This window comes from Lithobates pipiens, unplaced genomic scaffold (genome assembly GCF_037356315.1).
Source record: "Lithobates pipiens isolate NorthernLeopardFrog02 unplaced genomic scaffold, aLitPip1_a1.2 Scaffold_22, whole genome shotgun sequence".
Classification (NCBI taxonomy): Eukaryota; Metazoa; Chordata; class Amphibia; order Anura; family Ranidae; genus Lithobates; species Lithobates pipiens.
In genome coordinates, this window is record NW_027507784.1 from 337,209,520 (window position 1) to 337,226,441 (window position 16,922).

At 41.9% G+C, this 16,922-nt stretch overlaps 1 protein-coding gene across 4 annotated transcripts in view; it reads left to right on the plus strand.

Moving 5' to 3' along the window:
- LOC143925086 (E3 ubiquitin-protein ligase RNF14-like) overlaps positions 1–16,922 on the plus strand; it is a 65,874-nt gene that overhangs the window by 46,193 nt on the left and 2,759 nt on the right. For 3 of the 4 annotated variants that reach the window (XM_077449675.1, XM_077449674.1, XM_077449676.1), the window contains exons 7-8: positions 3,564–3,679; positions 8,209–8,336. In XM_077449675.1, the coding sequence (XP_077305801.1) occupies positions 3,564–3,679; positions 8,209–8,336 (244 nt within the window). Of the gene's footprint in view, positions 1–3,563; positions 3,680–8,208; positions 8,337–16,922 lie in introns of those variants that run through there. The other variant, XM_077449677.1, reaches the window with a different exon arrangement.

Sequence of the window (16,922 nt, forward strand, 5' to 3'; positions counted from 1 at the left end):
TAAGACTCGCCAGTTCCTAAATGTCTTGCAGGACAATTTTATGGATCAGATGGTAGACGCTCAAACTAGAAATAAAGTGTTACTGGATCTACTGATTAATAACAATACAGACCTGATCACGGATGTGGAAATACGGGGCAATTTAGGAAACATTGATCACAGGTCAATTGGCTTCAGTATAAATCACACAAATAGGAAACATAAGGGGAATACAAAGACACTGAATTTCAAAAGGGCCAACTTCCCTAAACTATGAACCTTACTAGAAGGCATAAATTGGGCTAAAATCTTAGGAACAAAGAACACAGAGGAGAGATGGGTTTGCTTTAAGAGCATATTAAATAAGGCCATTAGTCAATGCATCCCTTTGGGTGATACATTTAAACGAGCAAACAAAGTCCTGGATGGCTTAATTCCAATGTAAAAATGCATATAAAATCAGTGGAGAAGGCCTTCAAAAAATACAAGGTTGACGGATCATCATCAGCATTCAGACTTTATAAGGAATGCAACAAGAAATGTAAGGGTGCTAAGATAGAACATGAAAGACACATAGCAGAGGAGAGCAAAAAAAAATCCCAAGAAATTCTTTAAGTATGTAAACAGTAAAAAAGGGAGGACAGACCGTATTGGCCCCATAAATAATGAGGAAACATCCTCTGGTTACAAAGGATGGGGAGATGACAAAGGTATTGAATTTATTCTTCTCCTCAGTCCTCATGTGGGAATTGGGGGGGCTTTAGTAACCAAAATTGCGGTGTTTATCCTCATGACACATCGCAGGAAGCACCTCCATGGTTAACAGAGGACAGAATTACAATTAGACTTGGGAAATTTAACATTAATAAATCACTGAGACCCAAGTGTACTTAGGGAACTCAGTCAAGTAATTGCCAGACCATTGTTCCCAACATTGTTCCCAATTTTTATTGAGAGTTTTCTGACTGGAATGGTACCAGCTGATTGGAGAAAAGCCAATGTAGCACCAATATTTAAAAAGGGCCCAAAATACATCCCTGGGAATTACAGACCAGTTAGCCTAACATCAATAGTATGCAAGCTCTTGGAGGGGATGATAAGGGACTATATACAAGATTTTAGTAATGAGAACGGTATCATTAGCAGTAATAAGCATGGATTCATGAAGAACCGTTCTTGCCAAACCAATCTACTAACCTTCTATGAGGAGGTGAGTTGCCATCTAAATAAAGGAAGGCCCATAGACGTGGTGTATCTGGATTTTGCAAAAGCATTTAACACAGTTCCCCATAAACGTTTACTGTACAAAATAAGATCTGTTGGCATGGACCATAGGGTGAGTACATGGATTGAAAACTGGCTACAAGGGCGAGTTCAGAGAGTGGTGATAAATGAGGAGTTTATTCCCATTGAAGGCTCAACATTTTCTCTTGGTCCATTATACATGTCCATGGAGAGAGTCATCCGAGTCACTCCCGTGTCTACAAAAAAAGGCATAGTACCCCCCCCTCCCCCCACACACATGAAGGTGGATATATGGCTTGTCTCTCTAATGTTCAGAGTACATGTCAAAATGTTCTCGAGCCATGCTAATCTATTCGCCTAAACATTTCTATTCAGTAAACCTATCCCAAAGTCAAACTCAGATAATATGAGGAGAACATACACTGTACACATCATTAACCCTTCAATGGTGTGTTCAGGGTGATGTGCAGTGTTAGTTTTCTGCCACACACAGCGTTTTGCTTTTAGGCCAAAAAGTTCAATTTTGGTCTCATCTGACCAGATCACCTTCTTCTACATGTTTGCTGTGTCCCCCACATGGCTTCTCACAAACTGCCCATGGGGCTTCTTATGACTTTCTTCTTGCCACTCTTCTATAAAGGGCAGATTTGTGGAGAGCACGACTAATAGTTGTCCTGTGGACAGATTCTCCCCCCTGAGCTGTGGATCTCTGCAGCTCCTCCAGAGTTACCATGGACCTCTTGACTGCTTCTCTGATGAATGTTCTCCTTGCCCGGCCGGTCAGTTTAGGTGGACGGCCATGTCTTGGTAGGTTTGCAGTTGTAAAAAATAGGGCTGGGAAAATTAAAGATTAATTCCTGGATTAATCATTCATTTTTTTGATCGATCAAAATTCTTTTGATCGGTACTCACCTCTCCGCCGGCTTCCGGGCCTTCAGGGAGTTCTGTCGGAGATTCGGTGATGTCATGAACATCGACGTCACTGGACTTCTCCCCCCGTCCCCAAGTGCCTCCGTCTGCTAACGAAGGGAGGGGGGGAGGAGTCCGGTGACGTCGATGTCCGTGGTGTCACCGGACAGCCTGGACAGTGATGGTAAATATGGATGTGGTTAACTTGGATCATTCAGTGAGCTAAGTGTAGGCAAATTTGATAACCTCCGTTTTTAACATTGCCTACTATAAAGTGACTGACAGTCAATATACTAGATACGTTTTCTAATTAAAGTTAAACTAACATTTCTAAGTTTTTGTTAAAGTTTAATAAAAAAAAAATACTTACGTCAGTGCTACAGTTTGAATTTAAAATGTATGTGTGTAAACTGTGAAGTTAGGTCATGGATTGTGGAAACTAACTAGTGTCGGGTGATTGTATATAGTGAGTGAGTGTATACCACATTTGCCACTGGCTAATGCAGAGTTGCAATGCAAGGAGATCAGCTAAAAGATCAGTTGGATCTGTATGTGTGTTATAATTAATCGAAATTAGTCGATTAACCGATTAAAGAAAAATCTATTAATCGAACACGAAAATTTTAATCAGTAACAGCCCTAGTAAGAAAGAAAAGGAGGGCGCACCGACCTAGTGCATTACCACTAGTAAAGCTTTATTCAAATATAAAACAGCAAAGTATATTCTCACAAACGAGTATTGATAGAAGGCATAAACAATAGCCAAAAAAAGCCAATCCACTGTTCTGAACATCGACAAGCCAGGACCTGACGTTGAGTGGATCAAACGATACCGCAACTGAACAGAACTCCGTGAGATGTTCAAAGCTTGGGATTTTAAATTTTTATTTTTTATAACCTAACCGCGCTTTATACTTCTCCACCACTTTATCCCTGACCTGTCTGGTGTGTTCCTTGGCCTTCATGATGCTTTTTGTTCACTGATGTTCTCTAACAAACCTCCGAGGGCTTCACAGAACAGCTGTATTGATACTGAGATTAAATCACACACAGGTGGACTTTTTTGAATTAGGTGACTTCTGAAGGCAATTGGTGTCATTAGATGTGAGTTGGGAGAGTAAAGGGGGCTGAATACAAACGCACACGCCACACTTTTCACATATTTAAAAAAAAAAAATATTGAAAACCATTTATGTACTTCACAATTATGTACCAATTCTACTTCACAATTATGTGTCACTTTGTGTTGGTCTGTCACATAAAGTCCCAGTGAAATACAATCCATGTTTTTGGTTGTAACCTGACAAAATGAGGAGAATTTCAAGGGGTATGAATACTTTTTTTAAGGCATTGTACATTTTTTTATACATAATTTTATATGCCTGTTATTTGTAAAAGGACATTTTTCTTTGTGTGTGCAATAAATCCAGGTCCAAAGAGGAATCGTGGGAAGGCAGGCCGCCTGAGAAAAATTCGAGAACAGGAGAGCAAGACTTGGATAACCGTGAACTGCAAGAAATGTCCTCGCTGTGAAACCAACATTCAGGCAAGCAGCCTTGGTTTGACCAAGGCATACCGGGCTGGCCAGTGCCGGGGGCAGGTGTACAGCCACTGTGTACTTTTTTGGCATCTGTTCTCTACCCAGCTTTTAGGCCGGGTTCACATATGTGCGGCCGCGGGTTAGGTCTGGGGTTCGGGGCGTGTCTGTTCACCGGTTCAGGTCCACATTTTTGCCTGAATTCCCACCCGAACCGGTCCCAAACACGCACAAGACCCTTTTTCAACCCGGGCCACGGATATCTGTGAACCGCCTCCATTGGAAACCGGTCACACTTGCCTGTCATGCGAATTGAATGCGGGGAAACCCACATCCAATTCGCATATGTGTGAACCCGGCCTTAGACAAGTCAACTGATGGAGAGAAGGAGCAGAAAAGCACAACTATTATGTAACAAACCAGGGACTGAATATTCAATGAGCAAATATGGCTGCACACATGTAGACAGATAACTACAAGATACACGGGTTCAAAAATAGTAGCGCAATTTTAAGCAATTATGAATGAATTAATATTACCACCTCGGCTCCAGGAAGGTTTTACGGTTACCCCATTCATGACCGGGGCATTTTTTGGTAATCGACACTGCGCTACTTTAACCACTTGCCGAGCAGCCGCCGCAGTTGTACTGCAGCAGAACGGCACGGCTGGGCGAAACAACGTTATGTAACATCACTTCGCCCCGTGGCCACTAGGGGAGCGCGTGTGCCCCCTGCTCACCCACTGAGCCGATGCGGGTGCTCGGCAGTTGAGATCACCGCCGGGCTCCTGCAGGGCGCCCCCTCCCCCGAAGCACCCCCCCCCCCCCATGGTGAGGGCATGTGGCCTAGTACGGTTCAGGGGGGGGGGGGCCTTTCCTGACCGGCTCGGATAAGGGTCTTGTATAGGGTGGCACAGTGGTGTAGTGGGTAGCACTCTCGCCTAGCAGTAAGAAGGGTCACTGGTTCAAATCCCAACCATGACGCTACCTGCCTGGAGTTTGCATGTTCTCCCTGTGCCTGCGTGGGTTTCCTCCGGGTACTCCGGTTTCCTCCCACACTCCAAAGACATGCAGGTAGGTTAAGTGGCTTCTGTCTAAAATTGGCCCTAGTATATGAATGGGGACCTTGGATTGTGGGCTCCTTGAGTGTAGGAACCGATGTGAGTGTGCAATGTACAGGGATAGGGACAATTGTAGACACTCACTCAGGTTGAACTGGATGGACTGATGTCTTTATTCAACCTTACTAACTATGTAACTATGTATGGATTCTAGGGGACCCCCACGCCGTTTTTTCAGTGTAGGGGTTCCCCTTAAAATCCATACCAGACCAAAAAGCCGGGTATGCCCCTGGAGGGGAAGCCATGCCGGTTTTATTAGAGAGGCAACATTGGCGCTTCTTTCTCACGCTCGCTGCAATAGGAAAATGTGACAATTTCTTATTGCAGTCAGCGCGAGATGTACAGTGCCCTGCCGCCGAGAACCAGCGCGATTGGATGGCGCTGGAAACACCTTCTCGCGGTCAGGTACTGTATGACCGTGGTAAGATAAGTATCAAGAACCTCTTGCCACAACTCTTCCGACAACTCCATCCATCTAGACCAGGGTCTCTCAACCAGGGTTCTATGGAACCCTAGGGTTCCTCCAGAAGTTGCTAGGGGTTCCTTCAGCATTGGGCCATTTCTGCCTCTCGGATAAGTTCCCACCGACACCACTGATCTTTTTAGCTATCTGTAAAGAGGTAATTCCTCCCAATGGCCACAAGTATAAGGACCATTCTTCCCACTGACCATCACACTAATGTATCATGAGTTGTAGATTTCTACTTTTTAGCAGGGGTTCCTCCAGACCGGAGAACTATTTCAAGGGTTCCTCTGTGTTGAAAAGGTTGAGAAAGGCTGATCTAGACCAAGGTTTCTCAACCAGGGTTCTATGGAACCCTTGGGTTCCTCCAAAGGTTGCTAGGGGTTTCCTTGAGCAATGAGCAATTTCTGCCTCTCAGTTAAGTTCCCACTGACACCATTGATATTTTTAGTTATCTGTAATGCCTCGTACACACGATCGGATTTTCATTGTATGGAAGCCAAGCTTGAGCGGGAATTCCTTTGGAAAAACCATCCAAGATTTTTCCGACGGAATTCAAGCTTGGCTTCCATACACCTGGTCACGCAAAAGTTTGCCGAACTTTCGACCGCCAAGAAAGCGGTGACGTACAACACTACGACAAGCCGAGAAAATGAAGTTCAATGCTTCCGAACATGCGTCGAATTGCTTCCAAGCATGCGCAGGAATTGCTACAGACGATCGAAACTTCTTCCGACCGAAAAATTGAGAACCTGCTCTCAACCTTTTTCTGGCGGGAATTCGGCCGGCAAAAGTCCAATGGAGCGCACACACGGTCGCATTTTCCGACCAAGAGCTCTCATTGGTCTTTTGCTGGCTGAATTTCCGATCGTGTGTACGTGGCATAAGGGTGTAATTCTTTCCAGTGACCACAAGTGTAAAGAGCATTCCTCCCACTGACCATCACACTAATGTATCATGAGTTGTAGATATAGTCATTTTTAGCCGGGGTTCCCCCCGAGATTGAAAAGTTATTTCAAGGGTTCCTCTGTGTTGAAAAGGTTGAGAAACCCTGATCTAGACCTTGCCCGACCTATCAACCCAGGATCTCGAGACACCAACCTGGAAATTCTCTTGGCTGGATCAGGGTCCAACAAAGTAGTTTCCAAAGAGGTATTTTGAACCCGGAGCTCTCCGCCCCCCCGGCCCCCCCCCAAACTGCGCTACTGCTGCATGATGCATTTGAGCATATCTGAAGCGCCAGGTCTTGGGTTTCCCAAACTGGTCCTGTAGTTGATCCAAAGTGCGTATCTTACCTTCCTGATATATATGATGTAGGCCAGTGTTGGCGAACCTTGGCACCCCAGATGTTTTGGAACTACATTTCCCATGATGCTCAACTACACTGCAGAGTGCCTGAACATCATGGGAAATGTAGTTCCAAAACATCAGGGGTGCCAAGGTTCGCCATCACTGATGTAGGCACTTTATCTCAAAAATTGGGCCCACACAAAGCCATCTTCTAGTTCAGCCTTTCTAAACCTTTTCAACCCAGAGGAACCGTCACATACCTGATATAGGAGCCCAGAATGCAGGAAGCGGCCTCTCGTAAGCCTCTGGCTCGAGAATCCCTGGAGGTGGAAACAGGAGTTTTAGAGTTCAGAGGGCACAAGTGCCGAGCTGGTGAAGGACAGGTCCGGACCTTGAGTAGTGGAGGAACCTCAGGAGGGCTGAAGATGTAGACACCCGGTAGACTGGTCAGACAGCAGCAGGCACAGGCGGTCAGGCTGGAACGGCTGGTAGCAGACAGCAGACAACAACAGGCACAGGCGGTCAGGCTGGAACAGCAGGTGGCAGAAGCAAGGTCAAAGTACAAGCCGGGTGGGTAACAGGCGGGCAGCAACGGTACACAGGAAGAGACAGAAGCGTGGTCAGACAGGCTGAAGGTCAGAGGCTGGCAGCAAGCAGACGTCGTCAGGTACAAGCCGGGTAATGAGAATCAGGGACAATCAGGTAGCAGAAGGCAGAATAACCGGACACGCTGTAGACTGGACAGCACAGAGGCACAGTAACAGTTTCCTTAAATAGCCCTTTGGGCGCCAAGAACGGTCGCACGGCATGTCTGGTGCGCCCGCGAGAAACTGTGCGCCCATTCGTGACCCCGCACACCCACGTGCGCCCGTTCGTACCATCGTGCACCTGCATGTGCCCGTTTGTTCCATCGCGCACCCGCGTGCGCTCGTTCGCAACATTGCGCACCCGCGTGCGCCCGTTCGTACCACCACGCACCCGCGTGCGTCTGTTCGCGCCAACGCGCGCCCATGGATAATGGTTAGTTCTCAACGTGGGGATTCCATGAGCAGACCTTCCATGTGCCACTGGATTCTGGGGACGACCATGACAGGAACCCTTGAAATAGTTCTCCGGTCTCGGGGGAACCCCTGCTAAAAAATTAGAAATCTACAATTCATAATACATTAGTGAGATGGTCAGTTGGAAGAACGGTCCTTACACTTGTGGTCACCTCTGGAGGAACCCTAGGGTTCCACTGCACCCTGGTTGAGAATCACTGTTCTAGTTTGAGGAACTCCTTCAGAGACCTATTGTTTAGGAGATATTTACTATATACGCCACTGATTACGTCATCGGAGGAGCGGCCGCCCGTGCCGTTTCTTCAGAGCCTATTTTCCATGATCATCAGCTCCATCTACTGGCCATAATGCAGCATTTTCCAGATTCACTCTATATTGTATGAATAATTCAATTTTACTTGGAGAAAAAAAATAACAGCATTTGATTTTGCCCGCATTTGCGGAAAAAAACGATTTTACAGGATGAATAGCTCCTGCAATTTTTTTATTTTTTTTTAGAAATACACCCTATACTGTACAGACATTTCATAGGTCATTTCATGTATTATTTCAAGATGTCAAATTGTAATTTAAAAAAAAAAAAAAAAACATTTTTCTTACAGAAAGAATCTGGGTGCAACAAAATGGCCTGTAGTAAGTGTGGACAGTACTTCTGCTGGATTTGTATGAAGTGTTTGCCTGAAGTTAATCCATACAACCATTATAGAGACTCCAATTCCCCCTGCTCTAAGTATGTATATCTCTTCAGCTTGGATTGTTTGTGAATAATAGATATTGATGATGGGATAGTTCTAAAACGTGTTATCTGCTCCCCACTCTTGGAGGAGATGACCTCCGGGGGCTTTGCCGAAAAAAAGGGGACCGGTCACCACCGCCTGTGGTCTCCGTGCAGCCGATCTTTCCCCATTGCTGCCTTTCCATCCCTTGTCCTGCTCTCTGCGGAGGCGGCCATTTTGGTAGAGGCGGGGCTTTTTGCCTATTCAGGTCAGAGCTAGATATGTGCAGAACGGAAAAAAAAAAAAAAATAATAAAATTAAATTAATTTTAGTTTTCAGACTTCATATTGTTTATTCAAATTCTAATTGATTTCAAATTTGCCGAATTTCATTCCGAATCATTCATTCCATTCAAAATCAATTTATTCAATGTATTCTATTCGAAATTCAAATTTTGGAAGATGATTATATTTTTTCTACTCCATTCTATTGTATTTGTTTTTTTTATATTTTATTAATTTAATATGTTTAATATTATTTTTTTTGTACTAAATTCTGAATGTATTCTATTTGAAATTCGAATTTTGGAAAATGGTTATATTGTTTTTTTTTTGTTTTTGTTTAAGTCTTTTTATTCTACTCCTTTCTATTGTTCTATTTTATTCTATTATTTTCTACTCTATTCTTTTCTATTCTATTAAAATTTAATCAAGTTGAATTTCAGAAAATAATTATATTGTTATATGCTTTATATTTTACTTTATTATTTTCTATTATTTATTCTTTTCTATTATTTTCTGTTTTATTCTATTTATTTATTTTCTATTCTATTTAAATCTATTCTATTCATATTTCGGCAGATGAATAGATTCTATTCTATTATTTTTTTCTATTCTATTCTGTTCTAATTCAAATTCATTCTATTCAATTTTCTGGGGATGGTTATATTTATTATATTCTACTGTTTTTCTATTCTATTCTTTTCTATGCTATTCTTTTATTTTTTATTCTAAACTATTCTTTTCTATTTTATTCAAATTTATTATATTAGAAATTTGGGAAATGGTTATATTGTTTTCTTTCTATTCTACAGTTTGTTTGTTTTTTAATTCAATCCTATTATTTTATTTTCTATTATATACTATTATATTCAAATTTATTCTGTTCAAATTTTGGAGGATTTGTTATATGTATTCTAGTCTATTCTATTTCTATTGCTTTTTCTATTCTATTATTTTCTATTCTATTCTATTTTATTTTATTTTCTATTTTATTCTTTTCTATGCTATTCAAATGTATTCTATTCAAATTTTGGCAGATGCATATATTCTAATCTATTGTTTTTTATATTCTATTTTTTTTTCTATTGTAGTCTTTTCTGTTCTATTCTATTATTTTCTATTCTATTCTTTTCTAATTCAAATTCATTCTATTCAAATTTCTGGGGATGGTTATATTTATTATATTCTACTGTTTTTCTATTCTATTCTTTTCTATTATATGCTTTTATTTTTTATTCAATTTTTTTTATTCTAAACTATTAAACTAAATTTGGGAAATGGTTATATTGTTTTCTTTCTTTTCTACTTTTTTTTTTTATTCAATCCCATTATTTTATTTTCTATTATATATTATTCTATTCAAATGTATTCTGTTCAAATTTCGGGGGATTTGTTATATGTATTCTAGTCTATTCTATTTCTGTTGCTTTTTCTATTCTATTATTTTCTATTCTATTCTATTTTATTTTATTTTCTATTTTTTTTTTTTTAATTTTCTATTCTATTCAAATTTTGGCAGATGAATATATTCTAATCCATTTCTTTTTCTATTCTATTGTTTTTTTCTATTCTATTGAATTCTATTTTATTATTTTATTATTATATTATTATTATTTTTATTATAATATATATATATATATATATATAGATATACATATATATATATATATATATAGATATAGATATAGATATAGATATATATATATTATTTTATTATTTTCTATCCTATTAGTTTCTATTCTATTTGAGTTCAAATTCATTTTAGTCAAATTTCAGAAGATGGTTATATTCATTCTATTCTAGTCTATTTTTTTTCTATTCTGTTCTTTTCTTTTCTATTCTAGTCTATTCTATTTTTTAATATTTAATTCGAATGTATTTTATTAGAAATTTGGGAAGGTGTTATATTTATTCTTTCTACTATATTGTGTTTTGTTCTATTATTTTATCTTCTCTTCTATTTTTTTTCTCTTCTATTCAAATTTGAATTGATTCTATTCGAAATTAGAATTTTCGGAAGAAGGTTATATTCTTCCTATTTTATTCCATTCTATTCTTTTGTTTCTATTCTGTTCTATTGTATTTGAATTCCCATTTATTCTATTTGAAATTCGAATTTATGAATATGGTTATATTCTTTCTATTTTATTCTATTCTATCATATTTTCTAGTCTATTTTGTTCTGTTTTACTTTATTCTTTTATTTACTATTCTATTCCTTTATTTCCCATTCTATTTTATTCTCTTCGAAAATTTGAATTAGAGTTGAAAACTATTCCAATTTCATCCGAAATGTTGTTTCCTTATTTTGGATTTGTTTAAACTCGTTACTATTGTAATTTGGAAATCCGGATAAATCCAAATTTCCAAATAACAAAAGGATGCGTCCGAATTTTAGTTCTGAATGAAATGAACCGCACATGTCCAGTCAGAGCCTCCAACAAGGAGGACAGAGATCAGCAAAGTAATGACTTCACCACAAATCATTCCAAATCACCCGACACTATAAATCAGAGACCACAGTGCCTTCGATCTCACACTGCAGATATAGTATCGCACAAAAGTAAGTACACCCCTCGCCTTTTTGTACATATTTTCTTCTATCTTTTCATGTGACAACACTGAAGAAATGACACTTGTCTACAATGTAAAGTAGTGAGTGTACAGCTTGTATAACAGTGTAAATTTCCTGTCCCCTCAAAATAACCCAACACACAGCCATTAATGTCTAAACCGCTGGCAACAAAAGTGTGTACACCCCTAAGTGAAAATGTCCAAATTGAGCCCAATTAGCCATTTTCCCTCCCCGGTGTCATGTGACTCGTTAGTGTTACAAGGTCTCAGGTGTGAATGGAGGAGCAGGTGTGTTAAATTTGGTGTTATCACTCGGTTTTTATTTTCTGTGCTATACATTAAAAAAAAAAAGATTGACGATTTTGAAAAAAAATAACTATTTTTTTTTACTTTCTGCAATAAGACATCCAATAAAAAAAAAAAAAAAATGTAAAAATGCCTTCATCAATTTAGGCCAATATGTATTCTGCTACATATTTTTGGTAAAAAAAAATCTCAATAAGTAGTTATTGATTGTTTTGTGCAAAAGTTATAGCATCTACAAACTATGGGATATATTTATGGAATTTCAATTATTTTTTTTTTTTTTAACTAGTAATGGTGGCGATCAGCGATTGTTTTTTAGCGGGACTGCGACATTGCGGTGGACAAATCTGACACCAAGTGACACTTTTTGGGGACCAGTGACACCCATACAAAAAAATTAACTGTCACTGTACTAATGGGAAGAGGTTAACATCAGGGGCAATCAGATGGTTAAATCTGTTCCCTGGGAGTGCTTGCTAACTGTGGGTGGAGGTGCTTTGACTGAGGAAAGACAGAGATCCATGTTCCTGCTTAGCAGAAACACAGGATCTCCATCTTCCCCTCTGACAGAACGTCGATCTGCCTTGTTTACATAGGCAGACCACCATTCTGCCTGCCTTGGGAACGACCACAAAGCAAGGTCCATATAGACAACGACGAGCGAGTTTGGGGTGCAGGAACCTGACTGGCCTGCACGGAGTCCTGACCTCAACCCGATACCTGACCTCACCCTTTGGGAGGAATTAGAGCGGAGACTGCGAGCCGGGCCTTCTCGTCCAACATCAGCACCTGACCTCACAAATGCCCTTCTGGAAGAATGGTCAAACATTCCCATGGACACATCTCCTAAACCTTGTGGACGGCCTTCCCAGAAGAGTTGAAGCTGTTATAGCTGCAAAGGGTGGAGCCAACTCAATATTGAACCCTACGGAATAAGACTGGGATGCCATTAAAGTTCACGTGCGTGTAAAGGCAGGTGTCCCAATACTTTTGAAAATATAATGTATATTCAGGTTTATGGCATTAACCACTTGGCGCCAGCTGACGTACGGGTACATTGCAGTTTGAGTGGTTATACTTTGGAAATGGCTGCAGCTGTAGACATGACTCTGGTAAGAGCCAGCGATGCTCTACAACATAAAAGCCAACCTAGCAGCTAATTGGCCCGGAGAGGTACCAGCAGGAGGCAGAAAGGGGGGAGAAACGTCCCTCCGCCCCCTCCCCGGTGCTTCTCCATGCCCCCCATTGGGGGAGCCCGGCACTGAAGCCAGAAGTTCCACCGGATGATCATAGAACTGATCAGAGACTGGAACATCTCTGTTCATCTCTATGATCTAAGAGACCGGAAGCGATGGGTATTTAATCACTTTTGGTTTGGGAAAGCATGTGAACAATCCATTTTTGGGTTGAGAAAACATCCAAACTTGGTTTGATCAGATGCTTACAAGGGCAGATGAGAGATCTGGGGTCTAATAGAAAAAAAAGATCTGTCATGCTATATTGCTATTACAAGGAATGATTACATTCCCAGCGATCGCAATAAAAGTAAGTAAAAAAAAAATAAAGAGACAATGAAAAAATAGAAAAAATGTAAATGTTAAAGGGCCCCTGTCCCACCTTATACCCAAAGGCGAACGCGTGCATCGGTCCCACACTGGTACGTAAATAGATATTGACGTGAACGTCATATTGAGAGCGACAATTCTATCACCAGACCTGAGAGTACGGTTTGCCACATGGTCTTCTATTCTCACTACCTGTCCCCTGGACCCTGTCCCCTCTCAATTACTGCGACCACCTTCCCACTCTATTCTAAACTCCCCAACCCACATCTCCAACCTCTCCCTCTCCTCCGGCACCCTTCCTTCCCCGCTCAAACATGCACTGGTTACCCCCATACTCAAAAAAAACCCTCACTAGACCCCACCTGTTTGAATAACTTAAGACCCATCTCTCTGCTCCCGTTTGCCTCCAAGCTCATCGAACTCCTTGTCCATGACCAAATGAGTTGTTCCTCACGGACAACAACCTTCTCGACCTCCTACAGTCCGGCTTCCGCCCACAACATTCTACTGAAACTGCCCTACTAAAACTCACCAATGACCTATTAACTGCTAAAACCAATGGGCACTACTCCATACTCGTACTTTTAGACCTCTCTGCTGCCTTTGACACAGTTGACCAGCTGCTGCTCCTCGGCAAATTACGCTCCCTTGGCCTCCGCGATTCTGCTATATCCTGGTTCTCCTCCTACCTATCTCAGCGCACTTTCAGTGTCGCTTACAACTCCATCTCCTCCACTCCCCTTCCTCTTTCTGTTGGGGTACCCCAAGGTTCTGTCCTTGGGCCCCTCCTATTCTCACTCTATACCTCTTCCCTGGGCCAGTTGATAACCTCCCATGGCTTCCAATACCACCTCTATGCCAACGACACCCAGATCTGTCTCTCCACTCCTCAACTCACCCCCTCCATCTCCTCATAGATCTCTGAATGATATATCGATATGGATGTCTCACCACTTTCTAACTTTCAAAATATTTTATTTTTGAAAACAGCTTATGTTACAAAAGAAAGGCCCATATGGCCAGCAGATTATTTAACAAAGCATTTGAACCATGCACCATCAAATATTTGAACATAGGAAAACAATGTCTTTTCAAGACTGATCTAACCAACTTAGGGTTATCAAGGTCCTGGAACCTGACATATACCAGCACTCTTGAAGGTAGAGCACCGTTCAGGGAAAAAAACATTCTACAGAAGTCCCCTACAAATTCCATGACCTGGGGTAAGGAGAACACCCTAGCGGTCCCTGGGCCACTCGGTACCCCTTGCGGGATCACGCTGTACCAAGTGAGGGACCTAGCCAGAGGGCCCCCATTAGTAGGAGGCCAATCCCCCCACCCCTAAACCCACCCAACGGATCATATCTGACATCATAATAAAGACATGTGAAAAAAAACAATCAAAAACCAAAAGAGAACATTTAAGCTCAAATGTCGGCCATACAAGCCAAACATAACCACAAAGAGAAGTAAAGAAGGGAGAAGAAAAGGAAAAGAGGGGGAAAGGTAAGGGGGAGGGGGATCCAGTAGAATGATTCATAAATAAACCAAAGGACTTTGCTATCTACCCAAGATCTGATGCTTTATGAGTAATAGTTGATGATCATAGCCCCAATGGGGCGTGGAATAGGGGGATGCCCATGAGCCTAGCCCAAGGTTCCCAAACAATGTCAAATTTATCACGTTTATCAGATATAATGCTAGAAATTTTCTCTTGAGCCATGATCCAGGAGACTTTCCTTTTAGCTGGTCTCACCACTTTCTAAAACTCAATATTTCTAAATCTGAGCTTGTTATATTTCCTCCTTCACGATCCCCTCCTGTGACTTCACCATTAATATCAACAACACAACCATTGGTCCCTCCACACATGCCGGGGTCCTGGGTGTAATCCTTGACTCTGACCTCTCCTTCAGCCCCCACATCCAATCACTGGCTAAATCCTGCCGCCTTCACCTCCACAACATCTCCAGAATTCCACCCTTCCAGAGTAATGACACCACAAAGCAACTCGTTCACTCCTTGATTATTTCCCACCTTGACTACTGCAACTCTCTCCTTAATTGCCGACCCTTAAGCAGGCTCCTCCCCCCTTCAGTCTATTATGAATTCTGCTGCTAGACTAATACACCTCACTAACCGATCCGTGACTGCTGCTCCTCTCTGCCAATCCCTTCACTGGCTTCCCCTCCCCCACCGTATAAAATTCAAAATACTAAACATAACATACAAAGCCATCCACAACCTCGCTCCCCCATCTACATCACCAACCTCATCAGCAGATATCGCCCAAATCGTTCCTTCCGCTCTTTTGAGGACCTCCTGCTCTCTAGCTCCCTTGTTACCTCCTCCCATGGTCGCCTTCAGGACTTCTCCAGAGCCTCTCCCATCCTCTGGAACTCCCTGCCCCAGTCTGTCCGCTCAGCCCCTACCCTGTCCACCTTTAGGAGTTCCCTGAAAACTCATTTATTCAGGGAAGCCTATCCCACACCCACCTAACTGTCCCCGAGCCACCCCCATCAAATCATTCTCTGTAGCTATTACCTTGTGTACCACCCCCTCCCTTTAGAATATAAGCTCTACGAGCCAGGCCCTCCTGTACCTTTTGTATTGAACTGTACTGTAATTGTGTTGTCCCCCCCTATACATTGTAAAGCGCTGTGTAAACTGTTGCCGCTATATAAATCGTGTATAATAATAGTTCTCATGTTATCCAAGTTCTACCAGATAGACATTACAGCTTCTTCATCTGATGCCAGCTTCAGTAATAAGGTCCTTCAGATGGCGGTGGTGTTGAGCTGAAAACAGAACTCATTAGACATGTGCATTCGTTTTCGTCCGAATGCATTTTCGTACGAATTTCAGCTATTTTCGTTTTCGTTTTGACAAACGATAACGAAAGCACAAAATCCGAAAAACGAAAGATCCGACATAAATAAATGCTTTATTTTCGTTCGTTTTCATTGTTACAACAGTTCGATATAGAATAGGAGATTGGGTCCTGCCCCAGGGGACATGTATCAATGCAAAAAAAAGTTTTAAAAACGGCCGTTTTTTCGGGAGCAGTGATTTTAATAATGATTAAAGTGAAACAATAAAAGTGTAATATTCCTTTAAATTTCGTAGGGGGGGGGGGGGGGTTGTCTATAGTATGCCTGTGAAGGGGCGCATGTTTCCCGTGCTTAGAACTGTCCCTGCACAAAGTGTCATTTATGCAGGAAAAAAAGTCCTTTAAAATCACTCGCAGCTATAATGAATTGTCGGCTCCGTAATACAGAGAACACTCATTGAAAGTCATTGATAAAAAAATAAATAAATAAATAAATAAAAAAGCGTGGGGGTCCCCCAAATTCAATTACCAGGCCCTTCAGGTCTGGTATGGATATTAAGGGGAACCCTGCCTCAAATTTAAGAAAAAATGTGACGTGGGGTTCCCCCTAAATATCCATAACCAGACCCTTCAGGTCTGGTATGGATATTAAGGGGAACCCCGCATCAAATTTAAAAAAAAATTGACGTGGGGTTCCCCCTAAAAATCCATACCAGACCCTTTATCCGAGCACGCAACCTGGCAGGCCGCAGGAAAAGAGGGGGGGACGAGAGAGCGGCCCCCCCTCCCTCCTGAACCGTACCAGGCCACATGCCCTCAACATTGGGAGGATGCTTTGGGGGTCTGTGACCCCTCAAAGCACCTTGTCCCCATGTTGATGAGGACAAGGGCCTCATCCCCACAACCCTGGCCGGTGGTTGTGGAGGTCTGCGGGCGGGGGGCTTATCAGAATCTGGAAGCCCCCTTTAACAAGGGGACCCCCAGATCCCGCCCCCCCCCCCTGTTTGAAATGGTAAGGGGGTACAAAAGTACCCCTACCATTTC